This window comes from Canis lupus, chromosome 8 (assembly GCF_003254725.2).
Source record: "Canis lupus dingo isolate Sandy chromosome 8, ASM325472v2, whole genome shotgun sequence".
In the NCBI taxonomy this organism is placed as follows: domain Eukaryota; kingdom Metazoa; phylum Chordata; class Mammalia; order Carnivora; family Canidae; genus Canis; species Canis lupus.
Genome location: NC_064250.1, coordinates 68,607,612 through 68,626,400, shown reverse-complemented (window position 1 = coordinate 68,626,400; position 18,789 = coordinate 68,607,612). Strand labels below are relative to the sequence as shown.

Genomic DNA, 18,789 nt, shown 5'->3' with positions numbered 1-18,789 from the left:
GGAAAAATTTTATATTCTTGGGAAGGTGGTATTTACTAAGTAATAATAATTTCTCTGCTTTTATTAAGCAACATGCACAACTGCCATGTGGAGCACTGACCAGGGACAGCCAACCGCCCTGCCGAGGCTGAACTGGTGTAATTCTGACCCGAGGCCAAGAACTACCTTCTCTTGCTGCCCATGCCGCTTCCTGTCAGCTCTCTGCTTCCTTCCTCTCTGGTCCATCAGAGGCTTGGGGTGGAAGGACCGGGGCCCCATGGCCACCTCCAGGGTCAGGACACCGGGCTCAGCGCTCTAAGCAGGAGGCCCCCCAGCACCCGCCCCCCTACAATGTGCACCTGTAAGAGCCACTTGTTCTCAGATTGTGAACAGATCTGGCACCGACCAGGAAGCACCTAGATATCTGTGGGGTGAGCAGGCGAATCCTGAGAGCCTCTGGTCTAGAAACAAGAGAGTGTGCTGGGCTCTGGTCTTGGGAGGAATCTCCTCGGGCCTCTCATCTCAGAGAGGAATAACTGAAATCACGTGCATTAGCACATGTGCATGGGGACCCGAAGGAAACAGGCAAGAACGGAGGCCAGGGTGAAACTAGGATAACTGAAACATTACAAGTTTTTCTCCCATGCCATCCTATTATTATTTCACTAATAATTCAAAGAAATGCTCCCTCTACAAAGGGAAGTTCTGCTTCCTCTCCGAGCTGGGAAGGAGAGCATGCTACATCTCCGGGGCACCTTCCCGCTCCTGGCCAGCAAGCCCGCTCCACCCCCAACTCCACATTTGGGGCTTTTTTTCCTCTTTTAAATAACGCTTGCTTGTTTGCCATTTGTTATTGAACCTACTACAGGTTCAATGAAGAGACTTTGGAAAACACTGAGCAGTACAGAACAGGAGAGCCCTGGCCCGCAGCGTGTTTGCTCTGGTGCTTGGGGGGCTCTCTCAGCTCCTGCTCTGTGGGGAGGCTGGCCCTGGGCGTGTGGGGGGCTCCTGACTGTGCGTGGGACCACAGCAAGCTGAACCAGCAGTGACCCGGATGCATATTCTAAAAGGAAAGAAAGAGTGGGGGTCAGAAGATGAGAACTCCCACTTGGAGTGGAAGGGTTCTCCAAGAAGTCCCTGGGATTTGAATCCACTCTTCTCGGAGCCGGGGACTGGGGTGTGTCGAGGGTTCTGGACGGGGCTAGGTGGCCCTGCAGTTGCCTGGAAAAGCCAGCGCTGATTCAGGAACGCTGAAGCGAGACCACAGGCTTTTGGTGCCTGTGACAACCCTGCAATTGTAGAAATGCGTGGGGCGTTAGCTGGGCCAACTCCAGGGAGCAGTACACCAGCCTGGTCCTCCCAGGGCCTAGTACCAGCAGGACAGAGTGCATCTGAATGAGCACAAGTGCGTGCACAGGGCTAGGGATCAAGCAGTGGGCAGCCTCACTTAGCCTGGGGGTCTGGGATGCTATTTTGGGGGGAGCCATGTTTACGCAGAGATGAGAAGCTGGCTGGAGGGGCCGAAGGACTGCATGTGCCCAGGCATGAGGGTCAGAGAAAGGGAAACCCGGTTGGCAGGGCCAGAGCAGGGGCGGGGGGCGGGGGTTATCCCAGATGAGCCCAGCCTGCTGATGGGGGGACGTAAGGCAGCAACCAACCTGCTGGTTATACTTGTCCTGGCTCCTACCCCTGAGATGCAAACTGTACGCCCCTTATAGTTAGGGTCTAAGATCAGCCACTGCACCAGGGGCCTATTTTTGTAAGAAAAGCTTAACACAGAGGGAAAGTCAGCCACCCCAAGTAGAAGCAGATGCTTGGAGCTTGTATGGCCAGATTGGGCTCCAGGGTCCTCTGCTCAGCTCACTTGCAGCTCCTATTGGAATCAATGGACTCAAGTGGAATCTTTTTAGAAATAATTTGAGAATATAAACTGCCCCAGTCTTCCAGCAGACGTCACCTACTGCGAGTGCACTCTGACTGCAGGCCTGCAGGCTTTCCCTTCACGGGACTCCTGGGCTGGATCCTGCTTCTCAGCCTTTTATCCGACCTCGTGAAGTTGTGACCTCCAGGGCAAAGCAGGGCCTGTTGGATGCTCAGAGAGCCCAGGCCTGCCGCCCAGAGTGTGGGGAGGGCCAGACTGAGTGCTTGGCAGGCTCTTCTGCACCCCCCCACCCCCACCCCAAACTCTCTTGTCCGTCCTGTGAAACACCTGGTGAAGTTTCTATCACAAGTATGTCCAAACCAGGCGCACATCAGTGCCTCAAAGGCCTGGCATCTCCCACTGGTGAGCGCCCAGGGTGGCGAGGGCTGGGGTCTGCTTACCGCTTGGCTTTCGTCTTCCTTTTTATCAGCCGGCTTGTCTGTTTGGGAGGCTGCTTTTCTCCTAACACAAGGAGGAAGAAGGTGCAAATCAGCTCCTGAAGATTCTCACGCTGACCCAGATGCCTCTGCTGGACACAGCCTGGTCCTCAGAGGAACCTGTGGTGGGGATCTGAACCCTGTTTGGTGTGAAGGAGGCAATGCCTTGTTGAATGCCCAGGCCTTCTGTGCTCGTTGCATGACCCTGGACACAAAACTGGTCTGGGCAGGGAGAACAGGGGCCGGGGAACATTCCTGTGTCTGTTTACAGCACCTGAGGGCTAGAAGAAGTTGATTTGCACCCTGTCTAGGTTCCCAGGGCTGGGTTCACCAAGCCTGGGCTTGGGTGGGTGGCAGCTCTTCCCCCAGGACGCTCAAGGCCAGGCACGTGGGATGGGGAGAGGCGCCCCTGGGTCACAGGTCGGGGCATTCTGTCTTCAGCCTGACTGGCCTTGGTAAGCGAATCCCACTGCCTCGTAGAAGGCAGAAGTACCTCTTCCTGCCTCAGAACTCAGTCCTGCCGCGGTGCCTTCCCTGATCACGGCTGAGTCTGTCCCTGCTCAGAAAGGGGAGGATCCCAGAGAGCTGCAGCTGATGCCCTCTGGTCAACCTGCCTGCTCCCCACTTGCACGGACCCCTTCTCTTAGCCCCTAAAGCCCACCTGTGTTTTGGCCTCCTCAGTGGCGAACGTCTGGCTGACGCCCTGAGCTACACGCCCCTCCGTATTCCTCAGAGTATGCCCTCGGGGCTCCTCAGCTCTGCGAGGCTGAGGCTATCATAGCCGAGAGACACCCCCAGGGAATCCTCCCCACCAACCTCTTCCTCACAAGAGCAGAGCCAGTTCTGGGGGCGCCCGGGTGGCTCAGTGACGTGTCTCCTTTAGCTCAGGTCATGATCCCAGGGTCCTCAGATCGAGTCCTGAGTGGGGCTTCGTGCTCGGCAGGGAGTCTGCTTCTCCCTCTGCCCTTCCCCCCCGTTCATGTTCCCTCTCTCAAGTGAATACACAAAAATATTAAAGAAAAAAAAAAGAGTAGAGCCAGTTCTGCCTCTGCCTGGTATTTCACGTCTGTCCTGTCTTCCTGCTGATACCCAGCACCAGCTGGCAGCCCCTCTTCCTGGACAACGGTGGCCCCCTGGCTGGGCTCCCCACTGCCACTTTGCTCTATGACACTGTCTCCACCCAGAGCCAAGCTTTAATCTTCTAAAGACACAGAGCAGGCAGGCATGCCAGTCCCGGGAGGGCTCTTGGCCGCGCGGACTTTCCCGCCTGTGCCCCCCGCCGCTGGGAGAGAGGCCGGGCAGAGGCCGAAACTCCGGGCTTCCAAGAGTGCCTCGCTGAACCGTGCGGGCGGGGTGCACTCATGCTTGTTCTTGGCAGGGCCTCGGCTGTCCCGCCAGCATCTGGGCGTCTCACGGGCTCCTGGTGACACCAGCCTTTTCCTGTCCTCAGGAACTTCCTCTGCGTTTGGTCTGAACCAGCTGGGCCTACTTGTTATTGTTGATGCACTGCTTTTGGACTTGGAGAAAGTGTATTTTCTTTTCAAAAAACATCTATTTTTACCCAAGGCTCTGTTCACCTCTGTGAGATGGAGCCCGACGTGCCTGCAAACAAGGCTATCTCTTGCAGCCTGACCTTCGTCACTCCTCCACACCCTGGGCTCTAGGCCCAGCGGCTATCTCAGCCTTCCCAGTATTGTAACACTGCCCACTCGCCTCTGCCTGGACATGTGTTCTTCTCCTTCCGGGCCGTGCGCATGTGGAACCTCCCCTTTGGAGCCCTCCTGGCTTTCCCCAGGGAGTGGCTTGCACTGGTGGGTAGCCATATCACCCTGCAAGCCTCCATTCTGTTGTGTGACAACTGTTCACGGTCTGTCCCTGTTCCTGGTTACCTTGTGTGTCGTAGGTACTCAGCCTCACAGCTCTTTCTGCCATTCACAGCAGGCTCCTTCTCCTGTCCCTTGCCATGTGTGCAGAGGCCCTGGGCAGGAAATGCTGGCTCTGCCCTTGTTGCAAAGCCCAATGACCTGCACTCTGGGGGCCTAGGTTTCCCACTTCATCCTCTCAGAGCTGTGTGCACTTAGTGAGGTGATCCCCCAGCCCAGTTCTCACTCAGGGTGAGTCCGCTTGGAGGACAGGGGACGTACCCAGAGAGTGAGAAGAGGTTGGGGGGTGGGTGTCACTGTTGGAGCAGGGTTCGGATGCTGCTTCGTGGACAAGAAGGAGCATTCTGATGGGTGAGGTCTGCCCCTGAGCCCCCTGCTCTGGTGCCCAGGGGAGCCATGGCATTGGCAACCTATGTCAGCACATTCCTGCTGCTATGCCACGTTTATAAGGAGAACCCAAGCTCTGCAACCCTTGTGAAAAGGTCTGCCTGCCTGGCCTCTCCAGCTGGGGAGTCACTGTGTGGCACAGGGACAGGCTGATGGCCTTGGGCAAGCTGGAGCCACACCTGCTAGTGTGGTAGAGAAGGGGATGACTAGGCCTGCGGCCCCAGCACTCAGCCAGGACGTGGGTGGAACTCCCAGGGTGGTGCCCTCTGGGCTCCTCTGCTTCAGAATGCCTTCCCTGTGTCCTCCACAATGGTCTGTGGGACTGGTCCCGCGGCACGCATTTGCCCTGGTAGACTCTGAGTGGCTCCAGCACTGAGGCATCTCATTTATGCTGGGATCTTAAGTGTGAGGAAGGAGCCTCTTCCCCCCCTGAACCAATGTCTAAGATTAGCTCCAAATTTCCCCCTGCTTAGGGTGAGGTTGGTACATGGAAGCTGCGTCAATCAGTGAGGTCAGGAGGAGTTGAGAGCTGAGACGACTCCTCTGGGCTTGATGCCTCAGGGTGAGCCCTCGAGGAGGGGAACTTGATTAAAGTTCCCTGCTTGGCTGAGCCCAGGTGACAGTGGGCCCTGGGACTGGGCAAGGGCTATGCTCTGATGCTGAGGAGCAGGAAGTCCCTGACAAGTAGTTGGGTCTGGGGGGCCTGAACACCCACCTCTTGGCCAGCAGCTTGTTCATTTCTTCCATGAGGCCTCCTCCTCCACCCCCACTGCTCGCCCGGTTGGCGTCAGACTTGGAGGTCCCGCTGGGGCTGGAGCCTCCAGAGGCATCTTCTGGCTAGGAGGTAAGGATGTAGCATTAGTCTGGGGTCTTGGGGGGGATGTCACTGGAGGGGGAGGGGGCACATGTAAGCATGGATGGGATTCCTATGATGGTGGCAAGGAGGACCACGGCTCTCGAGGCTCATCCCTCCAGCTCCACAGGGGACCAAGCCAGAGTCCAGCAAGGGAACAGGACTGGCTGGTCGCTGCCCAGCACTGCTGGCTCATGTCAGTGCCCCTGCTAAGGTGGGTGTAGACATGAAGGGAAGGAGAGGCAGTGTCAGAGATGCTGTCAGAGTCACAGCCACTCAGCTGCCCCATGGCCGATCCCCCTTCCAGGTCACTGCAGAGGTGCTGGGACAGGCCGCGGGGCATGGCACTGCTGGCATCTAGGATTGGTGTGGGAAGTGAGAGGGACCCAGATCCAGGAGACCTGGGTCTGAGTCGGAACCCTGCATCTGACCGCCACACGGTGGGCAAACTGCTTCCATGCCTGTGCCTTGGTCCCCTCATCTGCAAGGGGATGCTTCTTGCCCCGCCTATGACGGTCAGCATGAGGGAGGTTAGAAACTGAGAGCATCTTGTGGCTGGCACAGTGCCGGGTGGCACAGATGGTGTCTACGCTGGAGGGCTTTCCTGGGGTCTTATACATGGGGGCAGTTAGGGGCCCGGCCCGCCCGTACCCATGGACGCTTACCCGCTGGACTCTCCTCAGCTTGGCCCCAGCCAAGGCGGCAGCCAGGCCGGACATGGAGCTCTCGTCATGGCTGGCACCCTGTGCTCCTCCGGCTGGCAGTGGGGGTGGGGGTGGGGGGGTGGCCCCCGTGGGTGGAGGCGGGACAGGGGGTGGGGGCGGGGGCGGGGGTCCGCTACATGAGAGGGGGGCGCTGGCTGCAGATGAGGGGTGCCCCGGTGGGAGGATGGGTCCTGAAATGCAAGAGTGGGGCTTAGTCAGTCCCTAGTCCCCCGCGGCTACTTCCCTGGGTGGAGCGACAGAGGGAAGCCTGCTCCTCTGAGGGATCAGCTCAAGGCTGCTTCTTCCAGGAAGCCCCCATGGGATGCACCTAGCCCTGGTCCCTTCCCTCCCTACGCTGGTCTCCCCAGCATTCTGGGGCTTGGTTGGACTTACAGTGTCACATAGTGAACATCTGTTGAGCTTAGCTAACCTTCTCTTGCTCTAATCATGGTCTTCCCATGGGAGATGAAGGGCTTTGGTGGCACAAATTGTATCTCTTTGTCCTTCTCTGTACCTAGCACCACCCCAGGGACCAGCCCTTGTTGGTCTCTGAGATGCAGCTGTGACTGACCCAAGGCCTCTGGGGACTGTAGCAGGTAACTGTGGTTGCAGGGCTGTTGGGGGCCTATGTGAGGGGGCAGTGCTGAGCAGTCCTCTGTCCACCATCTGAACAGCCTCCACCCAGCGCTCACTGAGCCTCCCTTGTGTGCCCAGCACTGTAGCAGGTGCTGGGGAAAGCAGCCACAGGCTCCCTGCTCATGGCCTCGTGGGTAAGCAGGGAGCGAGTCACACAGATAAATGCACATCTACAACTGCGGCAGAATGACACGTGCTACTGGGACCAGGCACATGTGCCACGCTGGCATACAGAAGGGGGGGCTCTGACCTCAGAGCCCAAACTGCAGGGAAGTGGCCACCGTGCCAGGACGGTGACAGATGAGGAGTCAAGTCTGGTATAGGAGGAGTGAGGTCGAAGAAGGAAAAAGAGGAAGGGAAATGCAAGAGTAGGAAGAGGTACCAGGAGTGCTGTGGGCACCTGGCCTCTGCACCTGGGGGCCAGCTGTGACGGGCAGGAGTGACGGGCAGGGCTGACACAGGACGGGCAGGGGGGGCCCCACCGGGGGTCTAGTGGAGCTGGGGGTGCTACCAGCTAGCATTTGCATGAGGTGGGGGGGGCTCTTGCCACTGGGCAGAGCCCAGTGGGGGGGCTCTTTGCATGAGGTGGGGGGGCTCTTGCCACTGGGCAGAGCCCCTCCACCTTGCCACTGGGCACTGGTGCTTGGTTTTCTCATCAGTGAAACAGGGTACCATCCACCTGCTTACTGCGCAGGGTGTTGGAAGGAAGTATGTAAAACAAAGGATCTGAAAGCGCTCGCTGACCCGGGAAGTCCTGTGCTCACTAACCAGCATCGCCACTCTTCAGGGAACCTCTGGCCTTACTGTGCTCGGTTCTGGTCAATGCTTAGGACGATACTGCACCTTGTCTGCAGGGCTCCTGACTCCCGGGGCAGGTACACCTCGCACTTAGTCGCCGTGCGTGCACTGTGATGCTTCAGTGTTACCCTGACAGGGGCTCCCTGACAGGATGCTGAGCTGGGGCTGTCTCTGCCTCGACTGCTGTGTTCCTAACCCTTAGCACGGTGCCAGAGACACAGGCTATGCCCACCGAGCATCTGCTCAGGCACTGAGTGCTGGGGGACCGGAGGCTGGTGGCGAGGGCCGGACAGAGCTGAACTGATCCTCTTCCCCGAGCTGTTCTCTTGTCCCCCTGCTTTCATGGGACTATCACACAGGGAGATCTATGCAACCAGCAGCTCTTCATGGAGGGCCAGAGGTGCCCAGTAAAGGAGCTGGGAGCAGCTAGAGAAACAGGCCCCACAGGGGCTCTCACCTGTGGCTGAAGTTCTTCTCTCTAGAGACTCCTGACGCTGTTGCTGGTGCTGCTGCTCCATCACTTGTCTGAAAAACAACAGCAGAGCAGATCTGACTTCTCGGAGCTGAGAACAATGTGGTTCTGTGTCCGGGAGCCTGGGCTGCAGAGTTGGGTTTCACTGGCACTCCCTGAGAGCCACTGCACGCCCGGGGCTGGGGGCCTCAGCGGTGAGCTCGCCCCCTCCCCCCTGGCCCCGCCTGCCAGGCTCGCTGTCCTCACTGAAGGGAGGTGGGGCATGTGACTGGTTCCAGGTCCCCGAACAGCTGAGTGCTGGCAGTACCCTTGAACAATTTCATGAAGGCTGGGGCGACCATCTGGCTGAGTGACCAAGCTTTTCCCCAGGCTGGACATGCTCATCTAGCTTTTGGGGGGCCTAGAACCTCAGCAGACCTGACCTTAGGGTCGCCCATTCTTAATACAAATGACTATGTTTCCTGGAACGATTTTTAGGCATTGCTGGTTGCCAAGAGAAGGGACACTAAGCCGGCATGTCCTCATTCTTTTTACCCCAGATCTAGCCGCAGGCCAGGCCTGCATCAGAGAGCCATCTGGTAGGCTGCAGTGTGATGCTGTGTGTGCCTCAGTGGGCACTAGCATCCTGGGTCCTTAAGGCAGAGTGACCTTGGTGCTCTTGAAGGCTGGTCGAGTGAGGACACCAACCCACAAATATTTCTACAGAATCCGGAACTGAGATGCCGAGGCAGAAGTCATGCAGACTCCGGAGAGCAGCAAGGCTTTAACCTTGCTTTAGCTTCAATTAGCTCTGCTGATGAAGCACAGGGTGAAGGGATGTTCTCACACCTACTCTGGGCTCAATGGGAAAGCGTGCTAGAGGCAAGCTGTGGTTTCTGCCCTGGCCACGAAGGGCAGCGGCAGAGCGGGAAGCTGCTGGCCATGGGTCTGCACTGCACCCTCAGTTTTCAGTGAGCTGATGCTTCTCTGGTGCTGGAACCATGCCTGGCACGTAGCAGCTGCTCAGTAAGTGCTTTGTGAAGCAACAGATACACATAGGAAGGAATAAATACAGCTGCCTTCATCTTCAAGAACGGTCAATGACACAGCACCTTTTCCAGAGGGGACCCAGAGTTTACTGCAAAGACCATTCAGAGGTAGCGACCTTTCTGGGCTCCTGTTCTGGGATCATGGCTTTGTTACTGTGGGCAAGTCACACCCCTTCCCCAGACATCGGCTTCTCTGCAGAAGAAGCACCACAACACATGTTCAGGGGGCTCTTAGAAGGGCTATGTGTGCCCTATGAAATAACGGTAAAGACCCTTCTGGCGCGAAAGGTGTTTGAAAAGCTCCCAACAGTGCCTGCATCAGCTTCTCTATCCAAGATGCTGACACATCACCCAAAACTCCAACTTTCCCAGCAGGATCCGTATGCTTAGCTGCCCCTGGTAAAATGAAGGCACTTGGAAGTCCTCAAAAATCAGGTGTGGATTTCAGACCCTGTTTGTGAGAGGGTACAAGGTTCCTGGGCTTAGAGTCACCACCTCGTGTTGGGCCCCCGTGGAAGTCATCTCTCCCCTGGGCCTCCCTCGGTGTGAGGTGACCGGCAGGGACAGAGGAGCAGGTCGCAGGCCTCCAGGGGGCGCTCCAGCCCACGGAGCGTGGACTGTAGGTGGCCTCTGAAGGAATGCGGGCCTTCCGTGGTGGATCAAGGTAATGCAGGCTGGTGTGTAACCGGTTCTGAGAGCTCTGCCCTGTACATCATTCCTGAGTCCACCTTCTCAGGGTGGAAGCAGCCCCAAGACCCAGCAGAGTGCTGAGCGGGGGCCGGAGGGGGTGCCGATCCTGGTGCTGCCTCTAACTGCTCGTTACCTTGGATAAGTCCTTTCCACTCTCCAGGCTTATGTAAGGGATGGTACCAGTAACAGGAGCCTTGGAAGGTTAGTGTGAGAAGTAAAACGAACCAAAGCCTGTAAAAGCCCTTCACAGGCAACAACATGCTGTATTCTTGAGGGGCCAGAAGACAGGCCCATGGAATCAAGAGACCCGTGGGAATTGATAAAAGGAGTCTCCTGTCCATAGGCAGTCTAGAAGCACAGTCCCATCTTTATTTCTTTGAGGTGGGCAGGGTGAGGAATACCACTGTTATGTTCCAATGGGTAACAGGCCTAGAGCAGGAAGGTGCCCAGGGTTACAGAGCACCCCGTGGGCCAGAAGGCACTCAGAGGTTACCAGCTATGGCCTTCAGTCCTCAGGGTGGGGGAAAGGCTAGAGGAAGGAGGGCCCTGGAGATCCTCCCAGCCAGCTGAGGGGTGGGGACGGGGCCTCCCTACCTCCCAGCCCAAGATTCCACATGAGGCTAGCTGCAGGCCCCCGGCTCAGCCCCTCGTCCAAGAACCTGGGTGGGGAAGGCCTGCACCCGGCCCTCGTCCTGGGCACAGCTCCCACAGAGCCCGATGCAGAGCCTCTCAGAGACGCAGAGCCCCTGCCGAGGCGATGGTAGGCCGGGTACACACCCTGGCCCTGCCTTTCCTGGCAACGTGACCTGGGGTGGCTGCTCCCTCCTTGGCCACCACGAACTCTTCTGTAAGTTCAGGACAATGGTACCGGCCCCTCCTCCCAGTCTGAGTGCTTTAGAAGCTCCTTGGAGGGGATCCCTGGGTGGCTCAGCGGTTTAGCGTCGCCTTCAGCCCAGGGTGTGATCCAGGAGACCCCAGATGGAGTCCCACGTCGGGCTTCCTGCATGGAGCCTGCTTCTGCCTGTATCTCTGCCTCTCCCTCTCTCTGTATCTCTCATGAATAAATAATAAAAATAAAATCTTAAAAAAAAAAAAAAAGAAGCTCCTTGGAGTGGGGGTGGGTGTCATTCAAGGCTCACATCCCATGGGAGCTGCCTCCTCCATGGCCTGGCAAATGAGGACAACAACTCGGCCCCGGCCAAGCAGTTGGAGAGCAGCTGCAGCCGCTGAAGGGCATTCACCACCTTTGTCCACCTTAGTCTCAACTGGGAGGTGAGTGGGCTGGGGTCAAGATCCTCCTGAGAGGCTCTGGCACCCGCCCAAGGCAGCCAGTGAGGGAGTGGCAGGCAGCCCTGGGTGGGTCGGCCTGCCTATCTCCAGCAGCGTGGCCTTGCTCACATCACTGAACCCCTCCACAGCATGACAATCACCTCCTAACACACGTGGGAGGGCTGAGTGAGGTAAGTGAACAGCGCCCAGGATGCTGCAGACCGGAGGTCTCCATGAGACCACACGTTCCCTTCCTCGGTCTGGCAAAGCCACAATGAACGTGCTCCCTCTTCCTTCTGGTCTGGCCTGTCCCCACCCTGGTGTGTGTCTCTGGGAATCCTGGCCCTAGCTGCAGGCGTGTCCTCTGCTCGCCGCAGGGTGCCACTGGCCCTGGCTGGGGGATTACCTTCTCTGGATGTCCATCTCTTCAGGAGAGGGGCCATTCTGCACCTGACGCTGGGTGGAGGGGCCTGTGGGGCAGAGAAGCACAGAAGCACAGTGGTTAGTGGAGAAGGAAGGCTCTGGCAAAGCAACCTGGAGCTCTCCCCGTCTGCCCTCCTGGCCCACAGGAGCGGTCCCTGCCCTCTCAACGGGTCCCCAGCCTGTCCCATCAATCACCTCTCTCTCCCCGTCTTGAGGTTCTTCTCTCAGAGCCCAGTACAGGACAACATTGCTCGCGTGGCTCAGAGTCCATCACGTAGCTATTGAACCCTCTCTCCTTCCCTTTCACACTGCACTTGCCGTGTCCTTACTTCTTCACTGTCTCGGGCCTCTCCACGTCCCACCAAGCCGTTCCAACTAAAATCGCCAGTGTGCTCAGCATCACCAAACCCAGGAGATCCATTCTGTCCTGCCTTTTGAGCAGGAGGTTCAGTGGGTTCAGTATCAGAGCCAGGGATTTCACATCTGGTCTGGTGGGGCCGCAGCCTGGCCTCCTCACCATGATGCGGGGCCCTCCTGTCTGCATCTAGGAGCCTGCAGCTGTGGGTGGGAAGGACACAGTGAGGCACAGATGGCAGAGGCTGTCACGGACAGAGCCTTCCAGGCCACACCCTTGCCCTGGACTCTGAAGGCAGGGCCCAGAGCAGTCCAGGTCTGCTGCGTGCACCCTATGTTCAGATGGGGGCTGGCGCTGTGCCACACGTGCAAGAAAAGGCAGGCTTCTGCCCTAAACTGAGAAAGAGCTGATTGTTCCCTTCTCTTTGCCAGCTCAGATGTCACTGAGGAACTGCACAGAGTCACAGTGACAGGGAGGGACCCTGGGCAGGCTGGTCTGACCTCACTGACTACATGGGGAAGGAGCTTGTCTCCCCTCTAGGACAAAGGGGCAGCCACGGTTAGCCCATAGCAAAGCCCACAATGTGTGCAAGGCTTCTCCCACAAGTGCTTTGAGCTGCAGAAGGACTGGCAGGTGGTCCCTGGATCTGGGGCACAGCTGGGGAGAGAGAACAACAGAATCTCAAAGCCAAAATGGATCATCTGATTGTAGGGCAGTCTCCTCCCCGTGCAGGAGTCTCCTGTGTGCCTCCCAGGCAGCTACTGTTGCCCAGTCCCAGCAACGGAAGCCACTACCTCCATGTGACCATGACCACATGCTTGCTTCCACAGAGGTCTTAAACCTGCCCATCCTCAAAGACCCTGTCTCTACCACCAGGAGGGACACAACGTGAGTCAAATCTTTCCATGCCCTGAGCGAGCTTCCACGTTCAGCAGTCTCTAGACTTGCTGTCCTGGGCCCTAGTACCCACTTTAGTCAAGTTCTTAGGGAGCCACGTCTTGCTGCTTTCCTGGCCCCAGTATGAATGTTCCAGCTGGGGAAGGAGGAGGCCAGTGGGCCTTCTGCTTGGTGGGAGGAGAGTGCCCTCCAGCACTCAGGGAAAAATGCTTCCCTGGGTCAAGCTGCCGGAGCCCGCCCTTGCTTGGTGCCTTCTGCTGCGCTCTCATGATGGGTAGGAGAGAAGGTGCCTAAGTGCTTTTACAGACATGACTTGTAAATACCTCGCGTGGCGGCCTGGCACACGATAGGCATCAGATCAATCTCAGCTTTCTTTCTCCAACTCTAAACACGTTTTAAAAATTAAATAATTTAACATATAATTTTGATCTTTTTAATAGAAATTGGTTTTTCTGACTTTAAGTAACATGTAACATGTTCAGCACAGACTTTTGAAAATTTAAAACACATCCTTGGGGCACCTGGGTGGCTCAGTCAGTTGGGCATCTGCCTTCGGTTCAGGTCGTGATCCTGGGGTCCTGGGATTGAGTCCCACATCAGGGTCCCTGCCTCTCCCTCTGCCCCTCACCTCACTCGTGTGTGCTCTCTCTCGCTCTCTCAAGTAAATAAATAAAATCCTAAAAATAAACAAATAAACAACAAATCCTTAATGGGGCTCTTTCTCTCCTACAGGGAAGACCCAGGTGCTAGTGCTCCTTCCTCCTTGTTCTCAGGAAGTAGGAGTGGGAGCAGATCTCTGCTATCCGGCAGAGTCCAGGCACTTTCCTAAATTGTTTTAAAAAGATTTATTATTTATTCATGAGAGAGAGAAAGAGAGAGGCAGAGACATGGGCTGAGGGAGAAGCAGGCTCCATGCAGGGAGCCTGATGTGGGACTCGATTCCAGGACCCCAGGATCATGACCTGAGCCCAAGGCAGACACTCAACTGCTGAGCCACCCAGGGGTCCTCACTTTCCTAATTTAATTGAAATTCACCTTCATTCTCGCAACTCTGTCAGCCACTGAGTGGAACTGTAATGGGTGAGGTGGCCTGAAAGGGGAAATGACTTGCTCTGGGTCTCACAGACAGCAAGTGGCAGAGCCAGACTCAATTGACCTGCAAAAGGCCACTCTCCCTTCTGTTCAATCACACCATGGGGTCGGACTGAGACCAGCTTAAGAGTGAAGAATGAAGGTGGCAGGGTGGCAGGCTGGCTCTCCAGGACCACAGGTTGGACAGGTGTCCTCTGACCCCCACCCAGAGGGTCTATGCCTCTACCCACTTGTCCTGGCTGAGGCAGGAAGGATTTGAGACATCTCAGCCTCCCCTCCTCACCCCATTCTGGGAATCAGGGGCAGCTGCTCTGCCTCACTTCAGGGCCTGGCCTCGGCTGCTGAGCCTGTGTCTGAATCTGGAGTCGCCCTTCTTCCAGGGTTGAGCCCGTCCCAGAGACCCTGTCTAGCACGTGGTCTAAGGACTAGAGCCCATCCTTATCTGAGCTAGGCTCTCCTAGCACTGAGGTCATGTGATGCTTGAGCTCTGCTAACAGCTCAGACATCTCTGTGTCTGCTGGCCTGGTCTGGCCTCGGTCACTGGGACTCTTTCCCATCCCATTGTTAGGACCCTAGATGGCAGCAGACGGCCTCCACAGTCTGTGGTCTGTGGTGGTCTTGTGCTGGTGACCCTCATTCTGCCTGTTGGGCTGGACTTCCTCCCAACACCTTCAGCCAGCCAATTCCTTCAGAGGGTGGAGGACGTCGGACAGGAACCTGGCTGTTCCCAGGGGGCTCTGGCCCCTACACTGCAGGCATACTTCAAGACTAGACAGTTGGGGGACGCCCAAATGGCTCAGTGGTTGAGTGTTTGCCTTCGGCTCAGGTCGTGATCCCAGGGTCCTGGGACTGAGTCCCACATCGGGCTCCCTGCAAGGAGTCTGCTTCTGCCTCTACCCATGTCTCTGCCTCTGTGTCTCTCATAAATAAATCGATAAAATCTTACAAAAAAACAAAACACTAGACAGTTGGAATTTTAGACACTGCAAAGGAGGAAGAGAAAAGGCTTGGCTGTATAAGGCGTTCCATTCTTCTCAAACCAAGAAAATGTTAGTCTGTTTTGAACTACAAGGATCCTTAATGTTAGGAAGCACGGTCCCTTTGTCTCAGAGGTGGGAGCTGCGGCCCGGGAAAGGGGCCTGGGAGTGTCACACGGGGTATCTGCAGCAGCCATGAGGTTCCCACTGTCTCCTTCCTTACTCCTGGCCTATTTCCCCCACTGGCCCCAGTGGCCTCAGTGGCAGAGCAGGGAGGAGGGCAGGGGGGAGGATTTCTCCTCCTGAGCTGTCTAGGATTCCTTGGGAAAGCCCTGGCACAGCCCATTTGCAGGAGCTTCCTCAGTGGGAAATCCCGGGGTTGGAACACTGGGTGGCTGTTAATCACTCCCATGTGTCCCAGAGCCGAGTTATTTCTGGGTAGTCCCTGTGGTGCAACTGGAAGCCAAGGTGGAGGCCATGCAGAGACCCCTGCCATGGAGTCGTCTCAGGTCAGCCATGCCCTCGCCTTCAGGATCCTGGTGAGAGGGATAGGGGGGACCCCTGGCTCCCCCGCCCTCCTTGGCCTCCCACTTCCAGTTGGTGATCAACTCTTACTGCAGCATTGTGCAAGACCCCGACGGAGCCCACCCGCCTCTCCATGCCTACATGCCTGCCTCGGCATTTCTCTCCTGGACTGACTGGACCCTCTGCCTCCACCCTCTCCCCTTGCTTCCTGCCCCTCTTCCACACACATCACAGCCTCCATGATCGGTGGCAAACACAAGCCAGGGGGTTGGGGCTACACTCGGTGGAAGAGGACTCCAGCCTACCGGGTAGCTGCTGCTTCCAGCCCCACCTCTGCAGCAGACCTTTCACATCTGCTCCCTCGACTGACCACATGCTGTGCTCCCCACCTCTCTGTCCTTGGCTGGGGCACTCAGTCTACCTGGGGTGCTGTCTGCAAGGCTCAACGCCACAGTCACCTCATCCAGGAAGCCTTCTTATATCCTCACATTCCTCACTGGTTAATATGCAAGGGCTTGTCACAGCACAGCTTTCTCACTAATATTATAGACGTTTGCAAGCACTCTTGTCTTCCCTATGAGGTCTTGGGCTGCTTGAGGGCAGAGACCATATCTCTTACTCATCACCCCGTGCATAGTACCCAGCTCACACCAGACACTTGGTATGTTTTGCTGAATTGAGGTGGGATGGTTAGAGGGAACTCGTGACCACAGGTGAAGGGAGGGGGCTGAACTCACTCAGATGAAAATAAAAATCCCTTAAGAGATGAGCCACAGAAACACAAGCGATCCCTAAATTCAGGCTTGTTCAGAGAGGAGGCTGGTCAAGGGAGGGTTTCCTGGCTAACTATCCCCTGCCATGACCAGGACTGAGCTGGCAGCAGGACTCAGTCTTTGTCACAGGGCTCTGTGTTTGATGTGCTCTTCGGCACAGAACCCCCTCGGCTCTGCACATAGCTGTGTGCTGACACCCCTCTGTGGAAACGTAGGCCAGACACTCGTTTGGGGAGATCACGTTTATCTGCCTTGTCCCCACAAGGTACTGATCTGGGCAGGCAGGCAGGGAGATGGCCCAGGGTTGGGAGGGAGGAGGCCTGGCCAGGGCTTGGGCCCACACCTGTCAGCTGGGCCTCCTTGCCTATAAAATAAATGTAAATATGACTTCTAAAGCCAACAGTGGCACCTCACAAAGCTGCTGTGAAGAATAAACAGACTGCATGAAAAAGTACTCTGTAAACCATAAAGGCCTGGAAACTTCTTTTTTATTAGTACTAAAAGCAAATTCCTAGGGGTGCCTGGGTGGCTCAGTCGGTTAAGCATCTGACCCTTGATCTCAGCTCAGGCTGTGTGAACCCCGTGTTGGGCTCTGTGCTGAGTGTGGAGCCCCCTTAAAAAAAAAAAAAAAGCGAATTCTCTGGTTGGCCTCTCCTCCGAGTCCAACATCTCTTGCTAATCACTGGCCTGCCTGCATCCTTGCACACTCAAACGGCCCTTTACACCAGTCGGGCTGCTGGTGCTTTTAGGAAGGCTCCCCACTCACAGAGCAGTCCTCTCTGCCAGCCTCCATGCCTGCCTGCACCGCCCAGTCGGTCCCACCAGAGCCCTGTATAAGGTGTGGTGGTGTCTCTTGCAGGTGAGGGGACCTGCTGAGGCCAAGGGGCTCCTGACGCTGGCCTCCATGTCACAGCTTGCTGAGGATGGGCGCTGGTCTGGGGCTTCAATGAAGACAACCCTCATCCTCTCTCATGCGGCTCAGATAAGTGTTGCCAAAGTTACGATAGAGAACCTGTCGGCACTACAGACATGTGAACGAGAAAAAGGGAAATGTGAGGTGGAACAGCAAACAAAGGTGGGGAGAAGCAGGGTGCTGGTGCATGACCGGTGTGTGGGCCCGGCCCGGGCGGAGGGTGGCCTGTGCCTGCCCTGGCAGACGCCTGTCTGAACAGAGCGAGGGTCAGGGCACGGGGGTGAGGCCCACACTGATACTCGCAGCCGGGCCTGTCTGCTCCACGTCCCGCTGGACAGTGATGCTTCTCGGGGGAAGGAGCTGACTTCCTGCCATCTCTGAGGCCCACTTTCCAGACAGCTTTAAGATCCATCAGACATCTGCTCCTACAGAACATGCTGGTGACCCAGAGGAGGACTATTCATCCTTAGGGGTCAGGAGGTGGGAGAAGATAGAGGAGAAAGCAAAGTTAGATGGGGCTGAGGCTGGGCCAAACTCCAGCCATGAGCCCACCTTGGAGGGGTGATGCAGGAGCCTGGCCAGAGGGGCTGGGGCTGGCCCCCACACCACAGAGGCTGGGGGACTGGAGGGAGAATCCACATGACTACCTGGGGCACTGGTGTCAGCCAGACCAAAGGACAAAGTGGGGCCAGGGGGTCTGAGGTCATCTCTGAGCAGTGGCACTTCTCCCTGGGGCTCCTGGAGGATGTGGGACCCACAAGCAGGGTGGCAATGATCATCCCACCCTTCACAGGGCTGTTGTGAGGTGGGATGTGAGCACACCTGGCGCTGGTACTTTCTAAAGGCTTCTACAGCTCTGTCTTTGACATAAAGATTTGACAGAGGATTCTAATGTGAGGTACACTCATCTTTGGGAAAGCCACCCTTGTGTAACAGAAAGGGGCTGGGGGAGAGCAGCTGAGATAGGAAAACCAGGTCGCACGACTGGCTCCAGGAGAATGAACCAGCCGTGGGGGATGCTTGGCCCCGGTCCTGCCCAGTGGTAGGGGGCACCTCCCTGTGGGGACTCAGCTAGTGCGGAGCTCCGTGGCCACGAGGACACAGTATGTACGCCTGCCCGGACCAGGAGAGACAGTCAAAATGAACCCAGGCCAACAGCGGTCTGACTTCTACTCTCCAGAGACAGAACTGTTTTGTTCTCTGTACCCCCAGGACATGGTTTCTGGCCTACGATCAACACGCTGGCAGCATTTGTTGAATAAGTGAACGATGAGGCCCCCAAGCAAACCGTGTGAAGATGTCCAACCAAATGTCGAGACTACAGCAGGTGACACATTCTTAAAGTTCTCAGCTCACAGCTGGAAACAGTCAGTGGTCAGGCCGGCGACTGTGCCTCGTAAGCCTTGAGATATTACAGCAGGAGAGACATGGCAGGTCGCCAACAGAGGTGGGGCTCGGAAATGACCACAGATGGGGTAAGGGAAGAGGGAGCCCAGGTTTCCTGAGGAGGTATTATGTTCTGCGCACAGGGTCTGTGTGGGGTTCCCACTGCTGGTCCTCGTCCTCATGGGCGGGAACCTTGCTAGCACTGCTCCCATGGGTGCCTTCAGGACCAGGCAGGCGGCCTTTCAAGTGCTGGCCTAGAGGCCTCTGCACCGTGGACAGTGCTCATGCCCCCAGCAACCCCCACCGGGAGTGAACAGCCCAGGCCTCCTGCTCCCCCTTGTTCCCATTTTCCCTCCCCATTCCTGGCTGGCCTCTTCTGTACTGCTCCAGT

General features: G+C 56.8%; 1 protein-coding gene across 4 annotated transcripts in view; it reads right to left on the bottom strand.

The window, feature by feature from the left end:
- Positions 1–18,789, bottom strand: part of EVL (Enah/Vasp-like) — a 141,475-nt gene that overhangs the window by 9,508 nt on the left and 113,178 nt on the right. For all 4 annotated transcript variants that reach the window (XM_049113471.1, XM_025444125.3, XM_025444128.3 and 1 more), the window contains exons 4-8: positions 11,464–11,527; positions 8,056–8,123; positions 6,126–6,355; positions 5,323–5,444; positions 2,302–2,362 (exon numbers count right to left, since the gene is read on the bottom strand). In XM_049113471.1, the coding sequence (XP_048969428.1) occupies positions 2,302–2,362; positions 5,323–5,444; positions 6,126–6,355; positions 8,056–8,123; positions 11,464–11,527 (545 nt within the window). The remainder of the gene's footprint in view (positions 1–2,301; positions 2,363–5,322; positions 5,445–6,125; positions 6,356–8,055; positions 8,124–11,463; positions 11,528–18,789) is intronic.